The 26,360-nt window shown below is 43.6% G+C and overlaps 1 protein-coding gene across 1 annotated transcript; it reads right to left on the bottom strand.

The window, feature by feature from the left end:
* Window positions 1-10,094: 10,094 nt before the first annotated feature.
* On the bottom strand, window positions 10,095-26,045 carry GCNT4 (glucosaminyl (N-acetyl) transferase 4). Its single transcript, XM_075726531.1, has 2 exons — window positions 25,845-26,045; window positions 10,095-11,467 (listed from the first exon to the last, which is right to left on the bottom strand). Exon 2 carries the CDS (start codon window positions 11,464-11,466, stop codon window positions 10,099-10,101), a length of 1,368 nt encoding a protein of 455 aa, XP_075582646.1. The 5' UTR covers window position 11,467; window positions 25,845-26,045; the 3' UTR covers window positions 10,095-10,098.
* Between the last annotated feature and the right edge of the window lie 315 nt (window positions 26,046-26,360).

Here is a 26,360-nt window from a genome sequence, read left to right as displayed (position 1 = left end):
GTAGCCGGGGGAGCATCCCTCCCTGCATCCCTCCCACAACCCCCCTGCAGCAGCAGGTCCTCCAGCTCTGCCACTGGCCCCAGAAGACACCGTTGTCTTCATAAAGCAGCCCTGCTCCCAGAGCAGTATCTACAAACAGATTTTTTTTTTTTAGCCAATTTAGTTATAAAACAAATATTTCATAAATGTAGCGTAATGTAGTTTGTCCACGGGGACAAACTGGTTGACCAGTCCAATGCAGCTGCAGGACCACGGTCTACTTCTTAACACTCCTGTTGTCCTAACACATCAAAATGCATTTTGGAGTCATTAAATATTTAAGATATTTGCCAGCAGAAGTGTAAAACTCATTTGCCATAGAGGCCTTTCCTAACACTGGAAAACAAGCAAAAACCCAAGATGAGTTGCTGCAGCCACAGCAGGAAGGGATCAGTCCCTCGATGCTGAGGGCACAGGCTCCTGAGACGACAGCCAGAATTACTAGTAGAAATTACATTTTACTTCCATGGCTCATTCATGTTTCAACTATTTCTCTTTCCTCCTAATATTTAATTAAAATTTAATCTTCCTCTGAGGGACCCCCCTCAGAGCCCGGCAAACTGGAGTTTAAAACTCTGTTTCAGGAAATGGAAAAAAAGTTTCTGGAACAGGAAAAGTTGCTTTGCAACTGTCAAGAATTAGGCTTCTCAGAAAGCCTTTGAGCAAGCCCCATCTGTAATTTTTAAAGCAACCTGGTGGCAAGAATGGGATTCATGTGGAGGCAATGAGCAGTGGGGGAAAACGCTTTGAAGTCTGAACTGGGATTGTGCTGGGAGAGAAAGCGGTTACCTTACACCAAGGAGTATTCGAGGTGTGACTGTGCAGCAGCGGCACCTCTTCATTCACTTCACTTGCAGATGTTGTTTTTCAGTAGCACATGACCCACTAAAAACTTGGCTTTTAGACTGGGTTTGCATCACTGGCTGTTAACTTTCCTTTAGCTTGTAAACCAAGACTCTGAGTAGGTGTATTGGCGCAGAAGGCTGTAGCATGAAAGCTGACGTACAACATGCTATTGCTGCAGGACCAGCAATCACAAGTGACAGCTGCAGCCTTTTCCCACATCCCCGAGCAGGGAGCATCATTAGCTGCAGCTGACACCTGAGCCCCAATTCTTCAAGTCCCAGGGCCTACTGTTTTGGATCGCTGGGTCCACACCAGGTTCCCTGATCGCAGGTCTTCAGACCTTTACATTGAAGTGTCTGTACCAGTCTAATATCTTTGATTTGGCTTATGACTTGTTGCTATGTAGCTGCTTGTATATGTGCTGTACACATGATCTTCCCCTTCAGTGCTTATTCTCCTTCCTAACAAGAATAAACTACGTAAGGATAAGCACTGTTAAACAGGTGTAACTTCTACTAGTAGGGCTTCAGCTGTTTCAGCAAGAGCAGAAAAATTAAAGCTAGCCACTTTTGTGTATAGACCACCATCACTGGTGCTAATCAATGCAAGGGCCCTTTATGTTTGTAATGGTCAATATGAGCAAATCCCAGTTGAATTTAGCTGTATTTTTTCCTAAGCTGATTCTATGATTTTATCTGCAGCCTTGATCAAATGCAGCCTGCCTTCTGCATAGTACAGACCATGAATAATCAGAGTAATTCCCACATCAAGCCTTGAAGTTACAGCTAAACTACCAATATCTTCAACTGACACAGGATCAAACATACTCCTTAGCAATTTGTTCCAAAGGCAAATTCCTTTGCTGAAAAAGAGTTATAATTTGTATTTTATTGCTAATATCTGGCATCATGTTCCAGCCCCTAGAACTCCATTATATTTCTGTCTGCTAGATTAAGCAATACCATAGTAGCTGATTTGTTCATTTTCTGCATTTATGGCCCAAGATCAAGTTGCTTTTTTGCTTGGGGGTAAAAAAAGGCAGGTATCTCCATTTATTAGAAGCACTGACATAACTTCTTTTTGGCTGCTTTCCCTTCCCTCTGGGTGTTATTTTACTTTTATCTGGTCAAGTCATTCATCAATAACTCAGTTTCCATTAAACATTCAGCGCATGGTTTGTTTGCATCAGCAGGGTCAACTGCAGTGATGAACAATGTCCCGGTTGTGCCTTCCAGGACTCTTCAGCAAGGAGACACATATGGATTTGCTTTTCTGTACATATCATAAAAATGAAGAACATGATCAAATGATTGATCAGAACAATAGACTTAATAGAAAACAGAAATAAAAGGATTTTGCAGGAGTGTTTACCCAGCAGCCAGAGGAAAGGAGAATGAATCCACTCTTAGAAAGACTTCAGGACCAGTTTGTTGTGAAGCAATGTAATCACCCAGGGGTGGATTCAACAGCTACACAAGCCCCCCAGGGTTTGGTTTTCCAGTCTTCAAACACAGCCCCATCCCAGCCTTGGAGACAAGCAAAGCTGCTGGGTGCCATACCCTTTGACTGATAGCATTCCAGGACTGGATCACTTTCTGACTCTGTGCAAAACCAGCCAAATCTTAACTGAACAGTCTGAACAGGCACTTCCTTCATCCCTGTGCCTTGACTGGGTGGGCAAACATGATCTTCTCACCAGTCTTGCCGCTAACCCAACCTTGGACACTCAGCTCAATTAACTGCACCCAAAAGAGGAAACAGACCCTCTCCCCTTATAACCCAGCAGTCACTGCACTTCCTGGAGCACAAAGGTTCACTGCCTCATCCTGCCTCCATCAAAAGAGAAGTCACCAACCACCAGGAGAACAGATATTCAGAGCCATCTGTCTCGGACACAATGCAAAGCACCACTTGTTTAACAGGAAGCATTTCAGTTTAATTTTAAACTGTCTGTGAGCAACACCCAAACTTCATGCTACCATCAGCTAACCTGGCAATTGTGGAAAGCCTCTAAGGCAGCTGAAATCCTTGTCAAATCAAGTTCATGTCACTCTACCCCTCAGCTGGACTTGAACATCATACAGAACTCAGCAGTTTAATTGTTAAAAAAATTGAAGTAGATTTGAAAAAAATCTGTCAAAAAACCCAACCAAGCAAAAACAGTAGAACCATGACAGCAGAGAAAACTCTGTTTAGATGAAATGGTGGCCAAATACTCTTGGACTAAGCAAGTGAGTTCCTGCAGCAGATTAAATTAGCTTGCAGAGTGCAAGGCATTTACTTAATGCAACCCAAACCTCCCCTTTCTGCATCTGGTCATCTGAAGGAAACATCTCTGCACCCCTGAGCCTGAATGTTTTTTCTTGTTGGGATCCACTGCAGCCCAGCCCTTGTCTCCACTCTTTCCCAAGGCTACAATACTGAAGCTCATCATTTGTCATGTTTATCTACTCCAACAGACTTTAAATGCTGCTAGGTAGGATCACTGCCCAAAGGGTTATTTCTAGAGCTGTGGGACAGAGGCCACATCTTCTGCCCCCTCACCTGGTGACTGTAGTGAGCAGTGCTTCACTGGAGGGAGAGTGCAGCCTCCGAGGCACTGGGGAAGATGGCAAGGGTGCCATGGTGCCAGCAGCAGCTCTGTGGTGTGCGTGACTGTCCAGCAACTGAGATGAAAGCAACTCACTTCACATAGACTGAAACAAAACCTTCCAGGTGAGTCCTGCAGGTAAATTTTTCTTTAATATCTCCACTTCTTGCTATTCCAATTTATGAAATGCCTCAGGTTTCTGCAACTGAATATAAAACTATCCACTTAATGACCATAGAGAAGCAAAATGCTATGGCTACTTAATTTTAGCATGACTCAGTTCTTCATGTCTTCGATTCTTTATGGCTTTATGACTTTAGAACCTGGTTTTGCTGCCTTGGTTTCAAATGAGGACAAGGCGTGCAGTACAAGAAGACATACTGTGTCTGCTTCCAAAATATATGTACAGAGATTTTAAATAAATCTTCATTTAAGAAAGCCATAAGAGAGAATTCCAAGATTCTTCAGCCAATGAAAACAACACAGATAGCACAATTAGCTGGCTGGTCTTGAAAATTATAGTGCTCATCTGCTCTAATGAAATGAAACAGAGGCAGCATTTGCTCTGCTGGCTGAGTGGGCTGACTGCTGCTCCAGCTCAGTTTCTGGAGGCAGCTCCATCCTTGGGAAGCTGTGTTGTCCAATCACTTGTGTGCCAAAAGCCAGATGCTTTTCTGGTTCTCCTTTACCTTATAGGAAGTCTGCAATCTGAGGCCTGGCAAAGAAATAAACCATCTAAACCTGCTCGTGGTTTCACAGGGTACAACTCTGTTCTGCAAAGAAGAGGGATGAAGCTTTACCAATTGCAGGCATTCAATTCCCAGCTGAGCAAAAGGTAGGAAATAAGAGTGCATTTTTAATAACATTATTAGCAATGCAAAAGTCAGAGAAGTGACTCTCCAACTGGCTGTGATAACAGCTGCATGTATTTTATCACTGTTCAGTCCCAGCATCATCTGTTTTTTTCAATTACTTGAAATGACTTTTCCAAACCAACTCTTTTTCCCCCTTTTTGGTAATGTACATAATTTTACTCCTTTGGATGTATCTTCTTGACACAACTTTTTTATATATAGCCTGTACCAAGCAGAATTCAAGACAAGTTAAGTTTAGCATAGGAACAAAGGATACCTTTGGTAATTTTTCCTTGAAATACAAGCGGAGTAAAATATGGGTAATCTCCTAGTGATGGAAGCTCATAACTGTTGTACCAGTTCAGGCCCAGAGTAGCTGAGCACATGCACATGCCCCACTAAAGCCAATTAAATGCAAATTCAGCCATGCCACATGCTGATTTTATTAAGACCCCTTAGACCTGCTAGAGGACAGAAAGCAAGTTCTGGGCTCCAAAGCAACTTAGAGTAAATGAGAGGTAAGTGATAAATTTTAATTGATATGCATATCTTAAGGCCATAAAGGAGCTGGGACTGCTGTATTAAAAGGTAAGAAACAACCACAGGAAACAAAAGGAAGCCTAACTTTTCTTGGAGAAAATAAGCTGATGCCTTCTATTCTGCCATTTTGAACTTCTGTAGGAGGAGGACTTCTACTTTTCTGCTAACTGAAAGGTCTTGCAATTCATCTACAGCTAATTTTTCCATGCATCAGATAAAAATGCACATACCACCTGTATTTTCATCCTACTTCCTATGGCCCCTAGCAATTTAGTGCTAAAATACTTGCATGTAGTTATTTCCAACTGTATGATTTCCAGTTCCTATTACGTTTATGAATAAATAGTGACTTGAACTTCCACAGTATAAGATGCAGTTATTCTTATTTCCCAGCTGTTATGCTAGGGTGGTAATAATGCCACCTGCAGCATCTCTGTATACTCTCTAATCTTCTCATCGCCCCAGGTAAAGCTTAGACTTGCCATCCTTTCCATCTACAAGAACAAACTCAGGCAGAGGAAAGAGGCTCACCAATAGAAAAGATGCTGCCTTTAATTAAATTACAATGAAGTCTCTAATTGTAGCCCAGGGAGGAGTCTTTTAAATAAACTCATATGTGTTATAGCAAACACTTGAGATGCAAGGTGGGAGTCAGTTACTGGTTTTTCAAATTAGCACATCTTTAAATTGGTTTCTACAAATAACACAGAAAGCATCATTAAAAACCATTGACCTGCCTTGAGCAAAAAAATCAGAGGCTTCATCTTCTGCCCCCTCTGATGCAACTAGCACAGTCTCCTGAGTCTTTTTGTAACCCCCTAGTCTGCAGTAAATTTTCAAGAGTTTGCAGGGCACCTATTTTTTGCAAGAAGAGAAACAGATACAGGCTCCAGGCATTTTTTCCTAAATGATCTTCATTTTCAAAATGTACTAACTCAAGTCTAGCTTATGTCGATCAAAGATGGCAGCAGCAACCATGCTATATGCAAGCATTTCCACTTAAGCAAATCCCTGCTAAGACATATACATGGCAGCTCTGTAGCAAGAAAACGTATTGTCCCTGTCTCCCTTTACTACATCATCTGGCTCCTTCCAGTCACACCTGAGAAAATGCGTCATCCAAAGTTTCATGGCTTTCTCTTTCTCACTTTTCTAAGAAGGATTGGTAGTATAAAGACGAGTATACTTTAGCCATAGAATAATCAAAGAGCCCAGTAGTTCTGAAAAAACAGGACCAGGATAGAGTGTTCGGCTATCAGTTTGAAATAGCAGACAGTGCTGGGGTACAGATGCAGTACAGATTTACTGCATCTTACTAACAGACCACATTGTTCTGAAGTATCATTTCTACGTGAGTGGAAATTATCATTCACCAAGAATGATGCAAGTTCTGTAAAAACACCAAATAGAAACAGGTATTATACCTGAACTAAAAAAATCAAGGTTACACTGTAAACACACCCTAGCATGCCACATATATTCCACATTCGCTGCCCAAATACTGGTTTTCTCATGTTTATACTTTCTGATTCAAATGCCACAGTAATGACACAGCAGCCATAGAAATGCTCAACAGGCCAAGTCTGTTTAAATTACAGTTACAGACTAGATGTCTAATTTCTAGTCTTTCCTTTCACATCCTTTTATTCCAATGTCAAAGAAAATACATAGTGAGGCATTTAGGTTTATATATACTATTCTCCTGACTCCACGTCCAGCCTAATATATTCATTAGTGAAACAAGTTGTACAAATGTTGTCTCTGCATGCCTTTCATTAAAGCTCATTATTTCCTTTTCTTCCTCGCTTAACTTTTCTGTGTTAGAACCCATTCAGCATTTTTGCTGTTTTCAGCCACTAACAAAATGGTGGGCTGGACCCATACACCAGTGCTGACAGCCAGGAGCAGCACTAGCCCCCTGCCCACGCATCCTTCCTGAATGGGAAAATCAGGTTGACTGATAGTCCAGCTCCATGAGGCCAGCCTGGGGCAGGGTGGGTGGAAAAAAGACAGCATGGGTCTTCTTCAGCAGAACAAAGACAGAGAGAACCATGTAATATGTGCAAATGTACATGCAATTCAAATTTGTGAAAAAATTTACAAGAGGAATCTTCTTCAGGAGAAGTGATGAAGGGGAAGAGAGGAAGAGGAAAGGGATGTCTGAGCTTTACTAAGGCCAAAAAAAAAAAAAAAAATCCTGTTGAGAGAAGAATGGCAGATAACTGCCTATAATCTAAGTTCCAGCCCAAATAAAACTTCATATTTGCTTTGCCATAAACTAGATTCAGCCACTTTTCTCACAGAGAGAAAGGCGTTTGTGGATCATGCCTCAGGTCCATTTTCAACAAAGAACAAAGACAATGAAGTCAAAGGTAAATAATGTTGTTACCCACCCCCTTAGTCTAATCACTTAACTATGATACAGACACCTGTATGGCATCTACATTGCTGAATGCAAAGTCAAAAAACAGAGAGAAAATTATTCAAAAGTTATAGAACTTATATTTTAGCTGTTCTTTTTCCTGGAAACATTGGAAAATGTTGCCCCAGAAGGCTGCAGAATCTTCCTTAGAGATCTGCACAAGTCCCCGGAACAAAGCCCAGGAAACCCAGCCCAAATTTAGTGTCAATCCTGTTGTGAGCCAGAGGCTGAGCTAGATCATCTTCCAGCCTGAGTGATCCTATGCTTTTTGTGAACTGTCTTTCTACAAGCTTAAATAGCCTTTAAAGTTACCTTCTAAAAACAGACAGAAATATCTATAATTCATTAGAAAATCAGCACTTCATAAAGTTGCAGCTATGCCTGTACAACTTGTACTTCCCCAGCTAGCAAACGTACTGCTGTAATGGGTGATGCTGCCTCACGCTGTGCCATCTCTGGATCCACTTCTTCACTTACCTAGGAAGCGTGAGCTGCCTTATTTCAAACTAGTTAAATTACAGGTATCATTCAACCCAATTCAGTGAAAGTAGCAGAAAGTTGCATGTTGATTAAAATTATTTACTTCAGTTAAGTTTAATGTGCTGTTGGATTATTTTTATAAATTTATGGTAGAGCAAACCACTCAGATTAAACACAAATGGGGATGTGTGTATATACATACATAAAGCCATTTTAACTAAATCAAAAAATTTAAATACATCATTAAACATCAATTTATGTGTACAGAAGGCTGTGGCTTGGCCCTCTGGGATCCTAACAACCTCTTCTATTAACATTTTTCCACATGGGAACTCTCTACTTTATATACAAGTACTGAAGTATGAATCTGTAAATACTGTCAATATTTCATTTTCTACAAAGTGTCTATAAATCACATCAAGTCAGGACAGCCCTGGGCAGACATGGCAAGTCACTGAAGTAAGCAACACACACTTTAAAAATAATCCTCATTTATTTCAGAAACAGTACATCAAAGAAATTCTTGACCTATGTATCCATAGACTCCATAAATATTTTGATAAGCAATTAGTACTGTGCAACCAACCCAAAACACCCATAGGTTTCGAAGTGCTTAGCAATATAATAGAACATCGCTGTTCCCATTTTACAGCTGGAACAGCTGAAACAGAAAACTCAAATTACTTGTCTGAGGTCTCACAGGAAGTGTCACAAATGGGGAAAAAGGCCCACAACTCCTCAAACCCAATCTTAAGCCACAGATGGCTTGACCATAACTAAATGTATAAACAAAAACTGAGACCAAAAAATTACTTGGTTGTTTCAACTCAAATAACAAACAAAGATTTCTCATGGCTACGAGACATGGTCATTATTGCAGCAATTTATGGATTGATAAGACCAGATATCCCAAAGTCACTCATGGGAAGAGGCCCCTTAATAAAAGCCAGATAGGTAGAAAGAGGACAGCAGCATGGAGCAAGCTAGACCCCAGTGTCCACTGGAACCAGAAAAAACAAACTTGTGGCAGAGCAACATTACAGAGAAACCCCCAAAATGCCAAGAGGCATTTCTGGGTTGCAAGAGTTTCTGCAGAGACCGCTGCACTAACAAAGCACATCCCTCACGCTGTAGCATGGGGAGCCCAGCTGCGACAAGGCTCCGAGGCTGCTTGGCTACCAGGAGGCCTGGCAGGGCCATGGGAAACAGAGGCTGTTGGAGAAGAGTTGCTCTACATCTGAACCCAGGCTTGCCCAGGCACCCATCAGCCTGGGATCATGGCAGCGCAAGGCCACGAGACTTGCACTGAAAGACACTTCTCCACATTTCTGCAATATGGCTATTCTTATGACTACTGCTCAACTTCGCAAGTTGTGCATTTCAACATAGCACCACATTGCTGAACACTAATTAGAAATAGCACTTGTTATCCACTGTGTGTAGACATACTGTCTCAAGATGACTGGGATTTCACAGGAGGGTATTTCTATGGGCAGAGATAGAAATGAAGATCAACCTCCCTTGGCATGGATCTCTACTCTAAGGGGCTGCAGACACTGCCCTTAGGGCACACTCATATACTGCCTTTGAAGAGTAACAGCGCATAATTCTGTTTCAATCAGCCACCACTGATTTCACAGGCATGGCACAGCACCTGAGCACATGTTTCACAGAAGGAAAAGCAATGCACAGATGAACGAGGAGAAGAGAATGATGCTACAGACAATGTGGTATCTAAGGATCTTCTTTCCCTTATATCATCCAGTCATATTCACATTGCAAAGATCTTTGTTAGCTCCCACAGATGGGAAGTTTGGGACTTCAGGTGAGGCCACACACCTCATTTGGTGTCATGCTGATCTCTTGGTTTTGTCTGTGAGCTGGGCACTTCCAATTTTCCTGAGGTAGCAGATACAGAGGTCTTTATTTCATACCTTTAAGGAAAACAAAGTGAAGGAGAAGGGGACTGGCAGACAGATGTGTTGGAGTTTCTTAGGAAAGATGCAAACACATTTGATGTAAAACATGTTTCTGAAATACTTCACTGGGATAGACAGCGCCAGAGCCTCCAAAAGCAAACCTCACCCTCTCAGAATCACCCTGAAGAACAATTACAGGATTACTGTGGCAAGTTACAAAACAGCTAATCAGAGAGGCAGGACTTTTCATAAATAAATGGCCAGGCACCTGGCTCTCGAGGGCCCTGAACTTCATGCAGAATGGACACTTTGCTCACTAACTAACATCCTGCAGCAGGTCAAGGCAGAGGAACTGCAGGTGCTGTGCTGTAACAGTACACAGTACTGACAGCAGGGAAGACAGTGCTGCTATAGCGAGGCATTCACAGAATTTATGTGCAGAAAGTATTTATCAGAGGACAAATATACCCACTCTTTCTGTTGTTCTGCCAGTTTTTCTGCCAAGCATTTTACCAGGACAGGGTCTACTTTTGAGTCAAACTTGTTGGCGAACCAGTGTCCGTAATTCAGAAGCCATCTTAATTCTGCGGCCCCATAGATGCAGACACTGCGAAGGTGAGTACCAGTGCAGGGAGGATACAAATGGTCTTCAAGATAATTCCATTTCACCAGACGAGTTTTGCTTTGTAGGTCTGTTATGTCCTGGGCTGACCTTGGAACTTCCCCAGGCACCCCAGGAACACGTACAAAAGTGGCCCAGAAATGTTCATCTGGAGAGTATGTATCCCTTGACCACTCAAAAAAATCTTTTGCAACAGAGCTTTCAAGGGTATATTGAATAAATTCTCGGCTTAAAACAAAATAGGCACTGCCTACAAATACCTCAATATTATGAGGTGGCGGATTCTTGGAAATCTTGGTTTTTACAGGCATCTGCATGTATTCATAAGGCACTTTCATAAGCTCATAGTGATAAGTAAATCGTTCTCTTTTGCTACTGCTTGGCTTTATAGTTTCCAGCATGTTTCCTCCACCAAGTTTCTTCAGTTCAGCAACCAACTCAAAGTTTGACCTCAAAGGGAAATCTTGGCCACACAAATTAATAACATACTTCCAGGGAACTGAAGAGTCCACCAAATCAGACAGACAATTGAAATCTGCTTGCAGCCGTGAAATATGTGCATAGTCCACTGTCTCCAATTTCGACGCAATGAAAATATTGGGGAAACATTTAGCTAGATTGTTCATAGCAGATTTGAAACTTTTTGCAGCTTTTTGGTCATAATGGATGCAGTAAATATTTTGATGACTGTACAGTGAATGTATGAGCCTTTCTACCATTACCGCATCTTTGTGAACAACCAAAGAATAGGCGATTGGAAAACTCTCCTCCTCTGGAGAAACAGGTTTTAGGTGGTATTTCCTAAGTGAACGATACACGTGGCAATCACTTGTCATTGCTACGACATCTTCATCAGCTAAATCAATTATCTCTTTTCTTCTTATCTCTAAACTCTTGCCAATTTCCTGGGGATCTTGTTCATATATAGATGAACAATTAATTTCATACTGGAACTCATTTCTAAGGTAGGAATACCTGTTTCTAACGTAAGAAGAAGTGCTCAAGAAGTGCTCAACCAAATAAATGCCCTTGGAGGGAAAAAAATGTCTTTCAACATGGAGGAGCTTCAGCAGTGCTATCAGCCACCCTGTAACACACAGGATCAGGATCTTCCTTCGTGCGGGACATTTGTAGGGACACTTGTATCTCTTCATTCTGTAAGAAAACAGAAACATGATCATATTTTAAATCAGGAACAAAGCATCAGAGACAATTCCAGCTTCTAACAAAGACATGTGCACACCAGTCTGTCTACAGCATAAGCACCACCTTAGCAGGACAGGGCACTGGAAATCTACAGTTTCTTTTTAATCATCATGTTAATTCAGAGACAGATTTTACCACAATAATAGGCAAAGATTTCATGCCCCTGAATTAGCTGCCTGAAGGCAAAAAACCAACTCAGATTTCAGATTATTTCCAGCTAAGTAAGAGTGTTGGAACAAGACTCCCACTGTTTATTTTCCAAACATTTTTTAAATTTCTTATAAGTCACAAACAGAAGTACAGTAACCCCTGCATTGGCAGAAACATGACTGTCCTCCAAGGGAGTAGGAAGGATTGTTTATTTTCCTGAGTAACTCCAGGGGATTCAATGGGAGCAGCAAGAGGATCTCTTGTGAGTGTGCAAAGAATGTATGCTTAATGGTAGATACTAGTATTTTAATAAATAAATAAATAAATAAACTTGGAAAAAGCTTTTTTAACTGAACACTTTAGAATTCAGTCAGGGCATCCTCCCTGTCTCTAACACTGGGGCTGGCCCATGAAAGTGTCCAAGGGGAAATGATTTTCCTTCCCATCCTCTCCCAACAGGGTCTGACAAGCCCAAAGTCCTCCCCGTGTCCAGATTTCTTCTAGAAAATACTGCTAACCTGCCCTGAAGACAGAGATGGATAAAGACATAGCACTTCCATCTGCTGGAATGAGTATATAAATGTAACCTTTTGAAGGCAGGAGGGGTAGTAGTAGTAGATGAGCAATAGCATATCTATCCTGTTCTCTGCCATGTGACACAACCTCGAATGTTACTGCAAAAACACACACAGCCTCTTTTTATGCAGCAGGGTATTTAATAGCATTCCTGTGTAGCAACTTAACAACTGAGGTATTAGCACAATAAAAGCTAAATACAGTGATCCTCTTTCCACGTAGCTTTGCTTTACCAGCTGAGTGCAAGCAGCATTGTTGCTATTCCCAAATTACAATCAGACTAGAGTCCACATTCAGGTGCAGCATTAAACTTAACTCTACTTAGCTTAAACTAAGCTCTACTTTGTCTCCAAATTGAACAGCTCCCAATATTTTCTTTCAAGAAGAAGCTGTTCCAGAATGCTTCAGAGTGAATAAAATGGTGGGGCCACCAGAAGCATCTCAGACATCTGCAGATCCCACATATGCGTGTAAAATCCAGTATTGAGGTGTGTATGCAACACTTACTGCAAGACTAACTTTGGCATCTTTAGCATTCCCACCAATGTCAGGTCTTGCAAGCTGTTAAAAAGCTTCAGTTAAAATGCAGCCTGTCAGGCAGAGCTGCTTCTTTAGTCTCTTATTCCTGACTTTCCCTTTCCCTGTGTGTCTTTCTCCTTGGTATTTCTCTTCTGGGGGCAACAGAAAAGAGAAGGAAATGCCACCTCCTTGTTTCACCCAGGGGTACCAGGTATAGACCAGGGAAGTGAGCAGGGTGAGCCAACATGTACCTGTTTTGTAGAAGCCAGACCTCAGCAGCTCTCTGCAGGTTTTACAAACAGCCTCCACGTATGCTAACAAAGAGAAAAAACAGATCTGTCTCCCCATGAAGCCAAAAATCTCACCTTCCCCCTTAGCCAGCAGGTGTTTTCCTTCACCACTTCTCTAGACTAATCCCAGCTCAATGTCTAATCCAGCTCTTCCCTTTACCTACTTCTTTCCTGTACCTATGTTCCTGGAGGAAATTCACTCTCAAAAGCTGCTCCTAACCAAAGCCAGATTTCCAGCCATGTGATGGAAGCCCTGCGGAGGGGAACACAGCTAACTTGCCCCCATTTTTTCTTTGGAGGGAGAAGACCTGTGTGGTGTGATCTCTCTGTGAAGCCCACCCTGTGCCTCTGCCCGTGGTCTCCCTGGCTACCAAGGACAACCTCTACCACTCCTGGCCAAACAGGCATTGACTCATCCAGGGAGCGAATCTTCCCTTCCTCTACCTCCTTCAAAAAGGCAGAAGAGAGCCTGGACAAAGAAAAAGGAGGGGAGAAAAAAAGCATGTCATCCACTGCTCCAACCCCCCCCCAATCTATGGTATCCTGGCCAGATTCCACCCAGTGCCAAACATTCTGTTTCTAGGCAAACCAACAAAAAAGCCATTGCACCACACTTCCCTGCCTGAAACTACCAGCTTAGACCACTGGAGCCCGGTGCAGTCCGGAGTTAGACCAGGATATGGAAGAAATCACCTGGACAGCACTGAGGACTCCCTCTCTGCAGCTGATGAGCAAAGGATCCACACTCAGCTCCCTGAATATTCCCATGGTTTTCGGCACTGCCAAATGCAAGACACTATTATGCTGTATAAAGAGGTCATAGAAATCCAGAAGACTGTGGTGACATGGTTCAGATTCCCTGTGAAGGAAGGAATTAAGGAGCACTGGTGAGAAATCTCAGCTCCTCCACAGGAGGAATCCCTTATTTATGGAGGATCTCCCCCTGATCCCAGCCAGCATCTGGTCAGATGAGAGCATCAGGAGCCAGCAATTACATCCACAGCCCCATCTGTTTGTTGGTTTTGGGGGAGGGTTTGTTTGGTTGTTCGGTTGGGGTTTTTTACAACACACACTATATCACCATCACCACAGTGGTCCAGATAGAATCAGGCCATGTGTGATCCCAACCACTCTTAAGCACTCTAATATCTCTCCAGCAGTGCAGCTCACCACTACCAATATCCCACTGTCCCTCCTGCTCCATCCATATCACAAGAAATTCATACTCTCTTGTTGTTACCTCTGAGGCACTCCACAGCCAGGCTCAGTATATCAGTACAAGGATAACAGCTTTGCTCTTTAGGAGCAAATAATTTTTTTCTAACCAGGATGAAGTTAGTTTCTGCAGAAGACCAGGATTTCTTGAGGAACAGTAAAGACCAGTGAATTAAACCCCTCAGGACAGAAGGGCCACCACAAATCTCATCAGGTTTTGATTCAAGTACACATTTCTTACCACATGTATCACTTGAAGCCCCACTCAGACTACATAGCAGTGTACTTGTACACACAGTCCTCTCTGGAGCAGGAAGGAATGAATGACATGTGGCAGACAGGAACAGGCACCTAGAGCTGCCTGAAGTATCTACCTGGGATATCACTGACCAGATGCTACCTCCAGTTATCTTGCTCATGAGTATTTTTTTTCTTGGGTGCTTCCATACTATATGCAGGACCAACATTCCCTCTTTTGCACAAAGATTTTGTACTAAGAAGGGAGCTTGTCATTGCCATCTTGCCTTGTTTCATAAAATGTTTGCACTTTCTCTTCTACATGCGAGAAGTGGGAGTGTTGATCTGCTGGAGGGTAGGATGGCCCTGCAGAGGGACCTGGACAGGCTGGATTGATGGACCGTGGCCAACTGTATGAGGTTTAACAAGGCCAAGTGCCAGGTCCTGCACTTCAGGCACAACAACCCCATGAAATGCTACAGGCTTGGGGAAGAGTGGCTGGAAAGCTGCCTGGCAGAAAAGGACCTGGGGGTGTTGGTAGACAGCTGGCTGAACATGAGCCAGCAGTGTGCCCAGGTGGCCAAGAAGGCCAACAGCATCCTGGCTTGTATCAGGAATAGTGTGGCCAGCAGGAGCAGGGAGGTGATTGTCCCCCTGTACTCAGCACTGGTAAGGCTGCACCTGGAATACTGTGTCCAGTTTTGGGCCCCTCACTGCAAGAAAGACATTGAGGTGCTGGAGCGTGTCCAGAGAAGGGCAACGAAGCTGGTGAAGGGTCTGGAGCACAGGCCTGAGGAGCGGCTGAGGGAACTGGGGTTGTTTAGCTTAGAGAAGAGGAGGCTGAGGGGAGACCTTATCGCTCTCTACAACTACCTGAAAGGAGGTTGTAGTGAGGTGGGTGTTGGGCTCTTCTCCCATGTAGTTAGCGATAGGACGAGAGGAAATGGGCTTAAGCTGTGCCAGGGGAGGTTTAGGCTGGAAATTAGGAAAAATTTCTTTATGGAAAGGGTGGTCAAGCATTGGAACAGGCTGCCCAGAGAGGTGGTGGAGTCCCCATCCCTGGAAGTGTTCAAAAAACAGGCAGACATGGCACTTTGGGACATAGTTTAGTCTACTCTACCCTTCATTGGTTTAGTGCGGACTTGGTAATGGAGGTTAATGGTTGGACTGGATGATCTTAAAGGTCTTTTCCAACCTAAACGATTCTATGATTCTAAGAGTCCTGAGGAAATTAGTGGAGACTGATCTCATCTTGCAACCAACACATATCGCACAGCTGGTCTATATACATACATGTACAGCGCCTAATCTGGTCAGGGCACTTACTAGCTGCAATGCAAAGTACTGATTGATTCAGAGGAGGTAAATGGGTGGGTTTATTTATCCTTTGCATCTGCAATGCAAGAACAAGAGATGGTTGAAGAAAACAAATACGCAACAAATACAAGGGAAACACATTTGTGTTGTGTAACAAAACACATAGAACATGTTCTTACACAACACATAACTATAGCATGTCATAAGGTACCTTAAAGACCATGAATTCAGCATGGTTCTGGAAGGAATTAGGCAATCAGCTGGCTATTGAGAGTTTCCAGAGTTACCTTTGCCAATACATAAATACGGCCAGAAATTTAAATTCCCTGGAACTACGACATCAGGCAATTACCAGCTGCCAAGACTTCTGACTGGAAATTTTTACCAATGAAAATGTTTCTTGTGACCATCACTCTGTTCTCTGAATCTGTTTTTATCTACTGCTGGACCAAAAGAGGGATTGCTAGTTAGATCCATGACGGCAATATTTGTATCCCACACAGAGAACGGCCAGGTTTTCCACTGGTGTATTTTGCTGCCTTTTTTGTGTGTGTTTTCCTCCCTGCAAGAAGCTGTTTTGGGCATCTTTACACCTTCAAACACTTCAGATCATTCACTTTCTGCAACTGTGCAAGCTGCTTATTGACCAAAAAGGACAAACAAGGAGGGCAGTGGGAGAATTTCACACCCTCCTGAAAAAGTTCAGCCGCTGATCAAGTCATTCTGCTCGCTGAACACTGTGTTGGCCTTAGCAGACTACATGCTCCCGAGGGGACCAAGCAAAGGCTGAGCTTTGCCACTCTCAAATGGAAACTCTCAGTCCTCCCCTCCAAGGCACTCTCCAGCTAGGCTCAGCTGTCTGTGTCTGCCTAAGGCAATGATGCTGGGCTTGCAGAAGGACCAGAAAATACACAGCACTCTTACAAGCAGGCAGTGGAGCTCCACTCCCTCCTACATGCTTTAATCCAGTGCACATGTCTTATTTTTTGGGAGGGAAGAATTCTGCAGCTCTCCTGTGGCTCACACAACACTCATAAAATGCCATAAACCCACAAAACCAGAGGATAGGCTTTTTCCCCTGTGTACTGAAAGCATTGAAAGTTATGAACCAAGCTATGGCTAGCTAAAGGAAGCGCTGGGAAGGAAGGCCAAGCTGAAGGCAAAAGCATGCTAGAAAATGCATATAGGACATACACTAGAATTAGACCTTGGTTTCTAGAGACCTGCAGCAACTGGGGAAGAGAGGGAGAATGTAGAAATAAGAACAGAGGAAATAATACATATGTGTCTACAGACATTCATATATATATATTGGGTAACACAGCAAAGATTTGGGGAAGTGACGTATGGCCTGATCACAGGGGAATATCTGTGGAAGACCTGTTGCCTCAATAGTCACTTCCAGCTGCTATCACCACATGTGCAAAAGTTCACATTCCTGCGAAAAATTGTTGCTCCTGCTTGCAAACTACTGAATCTTATTCCAGTAATCTATAAACATAAATTAACAGCTAGCAAAGCTGCAGATTACCCAAGAGTGTGCAAACCCCTACAGTCAGTACATCACAAATATGAAAAGCAGCGTTTGCACCTGTACCATCCATAGGCAATTTGCTTGGTTAAATCATATAGTGCACTTTGATATCCAAACTCATACTGGAACACCTATACAGTAGTAAAAGTGCACCTATAAGGCCAGAGAAGCAAATTGAACCAGTGGCTATTTCTCTTGGCTTTTACAATACAGATTACTATAACAACACAGAAATGTTGAATTTCTACTGAGAGACCGTAATTGCTTGAAATGTTAACTGCTTGCAAGGTGAAACCAAAGGAAAGGTTAATTAAAGGTAAATTAAAGCCTGGTTTTAGGCTTCTTTTGGGAGAAGAAAGAAAAAGAAGTATTAAAACAATTTTAATTCTAGCTCAGCTGACTCATAACATTTCTACACACCACAAGGCACTTACCCTGTGGACTTCTGCCTTTGGGGCACGGCTAGTCCAGATCTGTCATGAGCAAAGACTGCAGCACATCATGTGTGTGTCTGACCGGGCGCATCTCGATCGGAAGGAAGCAACACCCACAGCACCCCACCCCTCCCCTTCTCCTTCCCACACCAACCCCTGTGCAGCCGGGGCTCCAGGACTCTGCTCTTGGGTGCTGAGAGGGGGATGGAACAGGATTTGACATGAGAGCACAGCCACCGGCTGGTAACTTTCTCCAGTGCCTGCCCTTCACCATCCCACCCCTCCAGGAGTCACCCAACTCCTGTGAACAGGAATGGGGGTGAGTTTGCATGGCCAGGCACTTGAGGAGGGCAGGAGCCCTGGGTCTTCACCAGGCATAGGACTTCTGCCCAGATCCTTCCTGAGTTATACAGCCTTTTCACGAACCCTGGCTCCCAGGGAAATCCTCCTCTCCTCAATCTGCACCACACTTTTGCTAAACCTTCCAGATTTTACCGTCTCCATGTTGGCCAAGAACAAACACCTGCATTTGTATCAGTCTGATTAACAGACCCATTATCAGCTTGTTACATCAAAGTTTAATCCACAGCAATTCATCTGAAGGTTTCCATTGGAGAAATCTGCATTTCGCTTGTTGCTAGCACCATAATGCAACACACAAAAAAAATTTATAAAAATCTAGGAAATGGCTCTCCCTTTACAACTGCTGCTTGCATTCAGAGAAGATGGATGAAGGCAGAGCATCCATCCCCTAAGCACCGACTACAGCTCTTAGCCTCTCAAAGATCATGCCCTCAGCTGCAAAGATTGCCATGTCGAAGGTTTCTTTATTCATAAAGCCATGCACACTGCTCAGGATTCAATCACGAAATGAAAATGGGTGAAGTTGCTTGGAAGAGGAGGAAATCCTCTCCCCAGGCACTCAGGCTTCAGGTGAGAGTGCAGTCCAGCTAAAAGCTTCCACTCACGAACTGCAGGCATTAATTACAACACTTGTGACTGACAGCAAGGCTCTAGTGTGCATTCCGCAATATTGAAATTTAAAAGGTGATCCCTGAGAAGGGTTAAGCAAGGGTCAGGTGTGCTGCTAACACCAGGTGCAATCTGGTCAGAAAACCCTAAACATCCTGCTCTATAAGCCATGTGAACAACTGGGTGCTTTTGCATTTCACTGGCACTCCTGAAAAACATCAACGTTGCCTCAAGTCAATACATTTCTTTCAAACTCAAAATAAACATTTCTTATTTCAGGATTTTTTTATTTAAACTGAACTGAAAAAAGTGCTAAAAGAAACCCAATTTTGAATGGGAACAAAGTATCAGAGCTGGCAACAATCTATGTTTTGGGTTGTTTTGCAGTTTAGCCTTTTTGTTTCATCAAAACTGGATTAGAGCAATGTTTGCTTCTTCGTTTGCATTTCTCATAATAAAAAAGGTGTTCTCTTCTGTAAAAATTTGTAAAACCTAGCAGTGACAATCCTGGCTTCCAAGGCACAGCCTAAGAGGGAGTGATGATCTGCCTGCCTAAGAAGGTCTTCTGCAGTTTCACCTGAATACTGTGTAATTTTTGTTGCATTCTGACCTAAGCACACTGGCTAAGGCCACTGTGCACTATCACAGAGGCAGCAAGGTCATTGCAAGTGAAACTTCTAACCCGCCTATATCATTTAAATAATCTAAGATGCTGGGGAAACATCACCAATCAGTGTAAGCTAGATTTAAATTAGCTTTGAGTGTGCCTACCTGAAGTTTTGTTTTATTTACCAAACCACTACAAAAGTGGACCTTTTTAACTGTTGCATCTTCTCAGTGCTATGCAGACAAATAAATCATCACGGTTCAGCTGGTGAATTGCATATCTGGGGTAGCACAGGATACCTCCTACCGGCCCAGCATCTCTTCCCTGGAGGGAAGTGGACCACACATACACAAAGAGGAGTGGGGAGAAGTTGTGCCCACCATCCTGTAAGCCCATGGCCTTTGAAAGAAAAATAGGAGCTGCTGATGCTGTGTGTTGGAGGAACAGAACAATCAGTTATTAACCAGCTGAGTCTGTACATTATTAGATGTGGCGGTCCAAATTTCTGCTCTGAAGAGCCTCCTGTGAGCTCACAAATTAATTTATTGGGAATAACATTTTTACAAGGTATACATCCATTCCTTCAGAGTAAAAGCAAGTTTAAAGCACCACTCCTACTGAGAAACCATATAGCCACACCTCCATGCATTATTTCATAGAATCATAAACTGGTTTGGGTTGGAAGAGACCTTTAAAGGTCATCTAGCCCAACCCCCCCTGCCATGGGCAGGGACATTTCCACTGGGCTGTTTTAGGTTGTTCCACAACATGTAGGAATATTCCATGCCAGGGAGCAGAACTCAATGTGGTTATATTACCCATAGTGATTCTGCATTTGGCCTTGATGAAAACCAGCAGACAACCTGTTCTGTATCCTAGCTGTTGTACCACACATGTAGGACCCACCTTGCCCAATGTTTGTGAAACTAAGCACCTGAGGTTCCTCCACACCTGGTGGAAAGATACAAGGAACTGCAAAGGACTATCAGTTCATCCCAGAGCATGGGCCGCAAAGACAAGCTGGATGAGGCATCCCTAGGAAAGTCACTGCCCCAGCAAACAGAAGCCAGGTCAAGAGCCCAGCTTTTGCGCCAGCAATGCAAGTGCTGCCAGCTCCATTTGCAATGGTGCAGCCTTGGTGCACCTCTGGTGTGAAGCATTCCAGGGGTAGCAGCATTGCACTCGACCCTGATCCGCTGCCAGTAACACCCCAGCAACTCCTCCGTCCCAGAGCGGCGCTCAGGAGCGATGGAGAAAAGCCAGCCTGGAAGCTGCTCCTGTCAGCACAAGCCTGAGCTGGCCCAGAGAACCAAGCTCCCACTCTGGCTGACCTCCAACGGCTTGTATCCACCAGGGTTACAGCAGCTTCAGCCCTCTTTGTGGCCACCCCTTTATAAAGGGTTAAGGAGGGATTCAAGCAACCAGGAGAAACAGGCAGGTTCCCTTCAGCAGCACAGAGAAACTGGCAGGCTTTGGGCTCATGCTGCCTCTCTGAAGGCATGTTTCCACTTTACTAAGACCCTAATGATTTACATATGGAGAACCCTGGTTCCAGAGAGAGCCCAGGGTTTTGCTGCATCTCCTCACATTATTATTTCTGCTGTTTCCATAAGCCTCATGTACCCAGAATAACAGCAACTCCCAGTCTGGGCAACTCAGTGATGCCAATGTCATTCTTGCACAGGAGGAGTCTGCAGCTCCCTTCATCCTGAGCAGGAACAAATTACCAACTCTCATCTTCCTCTTGCTCTGCACGGCAAGTCTCGCCTGCAGTCCACACAGTCAACTGCCTCTTGCATCCCTGTATTGGCAGTACAAATCGGAAAATATGAAAACTGACTGCCTTGCAGCAAAAAAGATAGCAGATGCCCCTGGCACTGAAGAAGCAGCCCCAGCCCCTCCAGAAGCCTCTGTTCCTGTTTCACAAACGACTCATCTATGGCTATAGGAAACAGCCTTCTTGGGAATAAAGCAGTTTCTAAAAAGCTGTTCCTTTAAAGTAACAGCTGCATTGTTCAAGGTAAACTTTCTTTAACTCAAAAGTCAAAGACCTATGGGTATTTACATTTCAACATATGCTCTCATCTCCTTGCCATCTACCAAAAACTCTCGCAGGGCAAACTCAACCATGAAAAACAGTAAAGGTTCAGACAAGCTACTTTTCATAGATACCTGTCCTGGTTTCGGCTGGGATAGAGTTAATTTTCTTCCTAGTAGCAGGCATAGTGCTGTGTTTTGGATTTAGTAAGAGAAGAATGTTGATAACACACTGATGTTTTTAGTTGTTGCTGAGTACTGCTTATGCCAGTCAAGGACTTTTCAGCTTCCCATGCTCTGCCAGGCGCACAAGAAACTGGGAGGGGGCACAGCCAGGATAGTTGATCCAAACTGACCAAAGGGCTATTCCATACCATATGACGTCATGCTCAGTATATAAACTGGGGGGGGGTGGCCAGGGAGCAGCGATCACTGCTCGGGAACTGTCTGGGTATCGGTCAGCGGGTGGTGAGCAATTGCATTGTGCATCACTTGCTTCGTATATCATTATTATTATTATCATTATTATACTGTTACTATTAGCATTACTATTTTACTTTATTTCAATTATTAAACTGTTCTTATCTCAACCCAGGAGTGTTTCTCACTCTTACTCCTCCAATTCTCTCCCCCATCCCATCAGGGTAGGGGGAGTGAGCGAGTGGCTGCGTGGTGCTTAGTTGCTGGCTGAGGCTAAACCACGACAGACCACTTGTAACTAAAGAGTACCCAATTAAGAGTTTTCTTTAACCAGTCCAAAAAGGGAAAATATGTCATTGGCCTCAACAAAACCTGTGGTCTTCTTCCAACCTTTCTTATGCACTGCAGAGGTGTTCCCGGTGTGTCTGTATTCAGATTGCGCTGATATATTAACAGCTTGTCAACCACTTTGTTTGAGCCTACAAGGAATTTTGCAACTCCCCAGCACTTCTTTCCCTTTCCTCATTGTGTCTTTTCCCATATAGCTTGTGCTCTGCTAAACACAAACACTTCAGTGATTGAAGGTAGAAGCTGCCAGGTGGATCTACAGAGCCCACCAGCTCTCTGGATGCTGCCCACGGGGTGGAGCTGTCATGAATTGCCCAGGTCCATCACAGGAAGCCCAGAGCCTGGTGGGTCCAAGATGCACCAGAAGCTTCCCCACAGGCAGAAGGATGAAAATCTTGCTTTGAAGGTTGGGTTTTGTTCAGGGTGGCTGGAGGGACCTCTGCTCAGAGCAGGCTGGCCCCATGGAGAGGGAAAGGCACTCCAGATAACACTGAAAGCAACAGGTTCAGCAGCAGGACACACAGGCAGGGCTACCTGAGGAAGCTTGTAACCTGTCTGCACGCAACAACCAATGCATCACAACTTCCCTGAGGAATGCAAGGTATCTATCAGCCAGTGCCCACTGCCCCACCCCCCCGACTCTGCCCTCTGCCAGTCCTTCCTGAAGGATCTGTTCAGTATGTAAGCAAAGTCCAAGCTCAACCAACAACTACACTGAGCTACAGAAAAACAAAAGCCATGTTCTCCCTTAACATGTAGCCCTATAGAATTTATACTACTTCTTTTCTACTTTGGCATTACCCATCAAAGAGGTCTGTGACTCTCTACAGTTGGCTACAGATGCCACAAACAATTTTTGGTGTCGTGCGAGATGGCCAGCTGATGGAAACCATCTCTTTATCTGTTAGCTTGGGTGTGGTTAACCCAGAGTACAGAATGTCAAGACACATTAGCTGCTACCGGAATAGCAATTCTTGGAAAACTCAGGCTGCGAGTAGGCAGTGCTCTTTCCTCGGTGGATCTGAAATACATAGTACTCACTACAGATACCGTCGTGCTTTTGTGCTTGCCACAGAGCAATATTGAAGTGAAAAGGTCAAGTCTGAATGCAAGTCTGTGGAAGGAGAGGAAATGGAGAGAGCGAACGCAGGAGAGCAGGAGCACTCCTACCCCACCACGTTGTTCTCTCTCCCATGCAGAAGCCCTTCTGCTGACACACAGCACGAACCAGGCTCCTTGCTTATCACTTAGGTTAAAAAACTGAAAAGGGAATGTGTGCTCAGAAGGAGCAGCAGAACAGAGGCTGGGAAATGAAAGAGGAGAACGGAGAAAGGGATCAATGAGGGTAAGTGTTTTCATGTAGGTAGCATTAACAACAACAACCAAAAAAATCAAAGAGAGCAGCAAAACAGGTGCTACTCCCCCATCCCTCAAAGGCGTCTGAGGCAAAACCAGTGTCTACACCTTTCCTTGGAAACCAGGTCACAGTGTGTTTCAGCAACCAACACTATTACCATATAATAGCAGGAGCTATGGGAACAATTCCCTCTCCTCCAGGCAAAAACACTTTGGGAAAAGGTCTCCCTGATAAAATATCTGTGTTTGCTTAATATACACCGGCTCACACAGCAATGCAAACTTGGTCAAGCTGTTTGCATGACCAGCTCTGCAGAAAGACACAGTTAGTTCCCCTTCTGGTTTTCCCTCTGCTCTATACAAATCAAGTCACTTGATGGGTCTCTGGGGAAGGTAGAGGGGATGATGTTCTTGGGAAGCTGGGGAAGGAGAAAAGTAATAATGTGCTTTGCTAAGTGTGGTTTTGGTTTGTTTTGGTTTTGTTGTTGTTTTGGGGTTTTTTTTTTTTAGTAAACTGTCTGTCTGTATTAAACTTTTAACTCTACTTGATTATTCAATGCTGTTAGCTGGGAAAGTTAACTTCTTCATATGCTAGTGTTTACTGCTGCTAGCTGGTTATTTCCATCACAAAATTATCTATGGATAAGGATTGTGGATCTTCTGTAGGAGTACTTTTTATTGGCATTAAATCTAGATCAGCTGATTCTATCACGTTTGTCTTGTTTCCCCCTATTTTCCTTGCACTGCAGCCTCAGCCTATGCCCCTGTAACATAACAGCACCCACTACCAGCCCCGTTCCACACAGCTCACCCCCTTGTTTTGGCCTGCCTGATGTAATACTTAGATTTCCTTTAAGTGATGGATAACTAAAGACCTAAGTAACTACACTTACTCACATGCTGCCTTACGGACCTCTAATTGCGTGATGCCAAAAAAGCCGCCATTACTTTTAGACCCAAGCCTAACTAAATTATAAGCCAGCTAATTTTAAGACCCTGAAGACTTAAAACAACACAGTGCCCCAAGGAAAAAGAAAAAAAAAGTCTACAGTTTACCACAGCCTGTTTTGTGCTTCTGGAAGAGGAAAGACAGCTTCTTGCCACATAAGTGGGAAACACAGGTTCAGCAAAGGTTTGGCAATTATGGGTATCACATATAACTTTTTCCTAGTGCTAAACATGAGGACTCTTCATTACATGGGATACATAGATCTGTGTTTCCTAACAGAACCTGCTGTGCTGAGAGTAAGTTGTTTTTCTTGTCTGTCTGCCATACAGTCCCAACTCTGTATATGTTCTTTAGAAAATGCTGGATGGTCTTTTCTGGTTGCCTCCAGTACATCAGTGATCCTCATAATTGCAGTAAAATATCTAGCATTAATTCCTGCATGTCCATGACCCAGAGATATGCTGAGGTAAAGGAAGTCTGTGTCTCTGCTCTCTGGCCAGGAGAAGAGGCAAGCAACTTCTGCAGGGTCATGCGTTCACAAGAGAGAAGAGAACCTAGCTACTCTGCTTCCCCAACTAATCTGAACTGCTTTACAATAACTTTTGATGGAAGTTGTTCTAGTGGAGGCCTGAAAAGAAAAATGTCTCGGCAAATCCCTTGGTACATCCCAAACTATTCTGTCCTGCCAGTCAGAGGATTTGCAGCCCTGTTAAAGCATGGAAGTGTTTAGAAAGCCCGGGGATAGTCAGCCATGGAAATTCTCAAGCCTGATTGCTTATACATTGAGTATTTCAATTCTCTGACTTTAAGAGATGGGAGTATCCATGGTTGCCAAGTACTTAATGCACCATAAAGGCAGGAGTCAAGATAAAAATGTTAAAAAAAAAAAAAAAATGTTAAAACCCACAAACCCTGGTAAATAGTTTACTCACTTCTAATTTGGGTCAATATAGAGTTTAACAGCTTCATTCCAACTCTTACGAGAGTTTAAAATAATACTACTACTACAGTGGAGAGAGGGTTAACTTTTACACCCAAACTACCACATAACATAAAAATCGGTCCCAGAGGACTGGAACTTGTATACATTGGCAAGCAGTAGCACCGTAAAAAGAGGGTGGAAGTTTCCTGTTAGACAGGGAGGCAGGAGAAACTGCACCGCGCTGCAGAAAAGCTCCTGTTAACAGCTCAAAATATTTCTCCATTTCCTTCACCTCTCCACCAAGCTGCCTGCAGACTCCCGTCTGCGAGTCCCCGCTGTAAAACACACCCTTTGAGTCAATTCCCCCCGTGTCAAAGTCTTCACCGCCAAAGTCACAGCTTGTCACATCAGCAAGATCATTTCAAGGAGAGCTGCAGACCTACCTCCTGGACTTTGCTGTTGTCTCTTCCCCTTGCAGAGTTCTTTAGGACGCTCTGTCCCAGAAGATCGGCACGGCCGTGGCCAGCTCAGTGGTTGAACAAAGTCCTGATGTCTGCTCCATCCTGCTGGTGCCTGCAGCCTTCAGCTTTATCGGCGTTTCAAGCGTGTATGAAGTCGGATGTACAGAAGTAGCAGGGATGACATTATTGCTTGCACAGATTATGAAAGAAAAGTGTAAAATATTAGCTGAAAACAGTGAGTATAGAGGCTTTGTGTGATAAGCTGTGGGAGCCATTATCTATATGACAAGCATATATTTTTGTTTACTCCTATAGCATTTCTAAGTGCCAAGAAGATGGGGGAAAAAAACACCATAAAAAGAACAGATCACATCAAAGCAACCTTATTTCCTTCTATAGCAGAGTGACGAGGACTTGCAAAGAGGCAGAAAAGCGCCCAGATGTGACGAGTCTCTGTCAAAAGCCTCACCAAGTTCAAAACTTGCACAGTACTTCAGG

The sequence above is a fragment of the Pelecanus crispus genome, chromosome Z (assembly GCF_030463565.1).
Source record: "Pelecanus crispus isolate bPelCri1 chromosome Z, bPelCri1.pri, whole genome shotgun sequence".
Lineage (NCBI taxonomy): Eukaryota > Metazoa > Chordata > Aves > Pelecaniformes > Pelecanidae > Pelecanus > Pelecanus crispus.
This window is presented reverse-complemented; position numbering and strand designations above follow the sequence as displayed.

Bases quoted from the DNA above. Each gene is read 5' to 3' on its own strand.
- GCNT4 (XM_075726531.1), bottom strand. From the start codon at position 11,466: ATGAAGAGATACAAGTGTCCCTACAAATGTCCCGCACGAAGGAAGATC.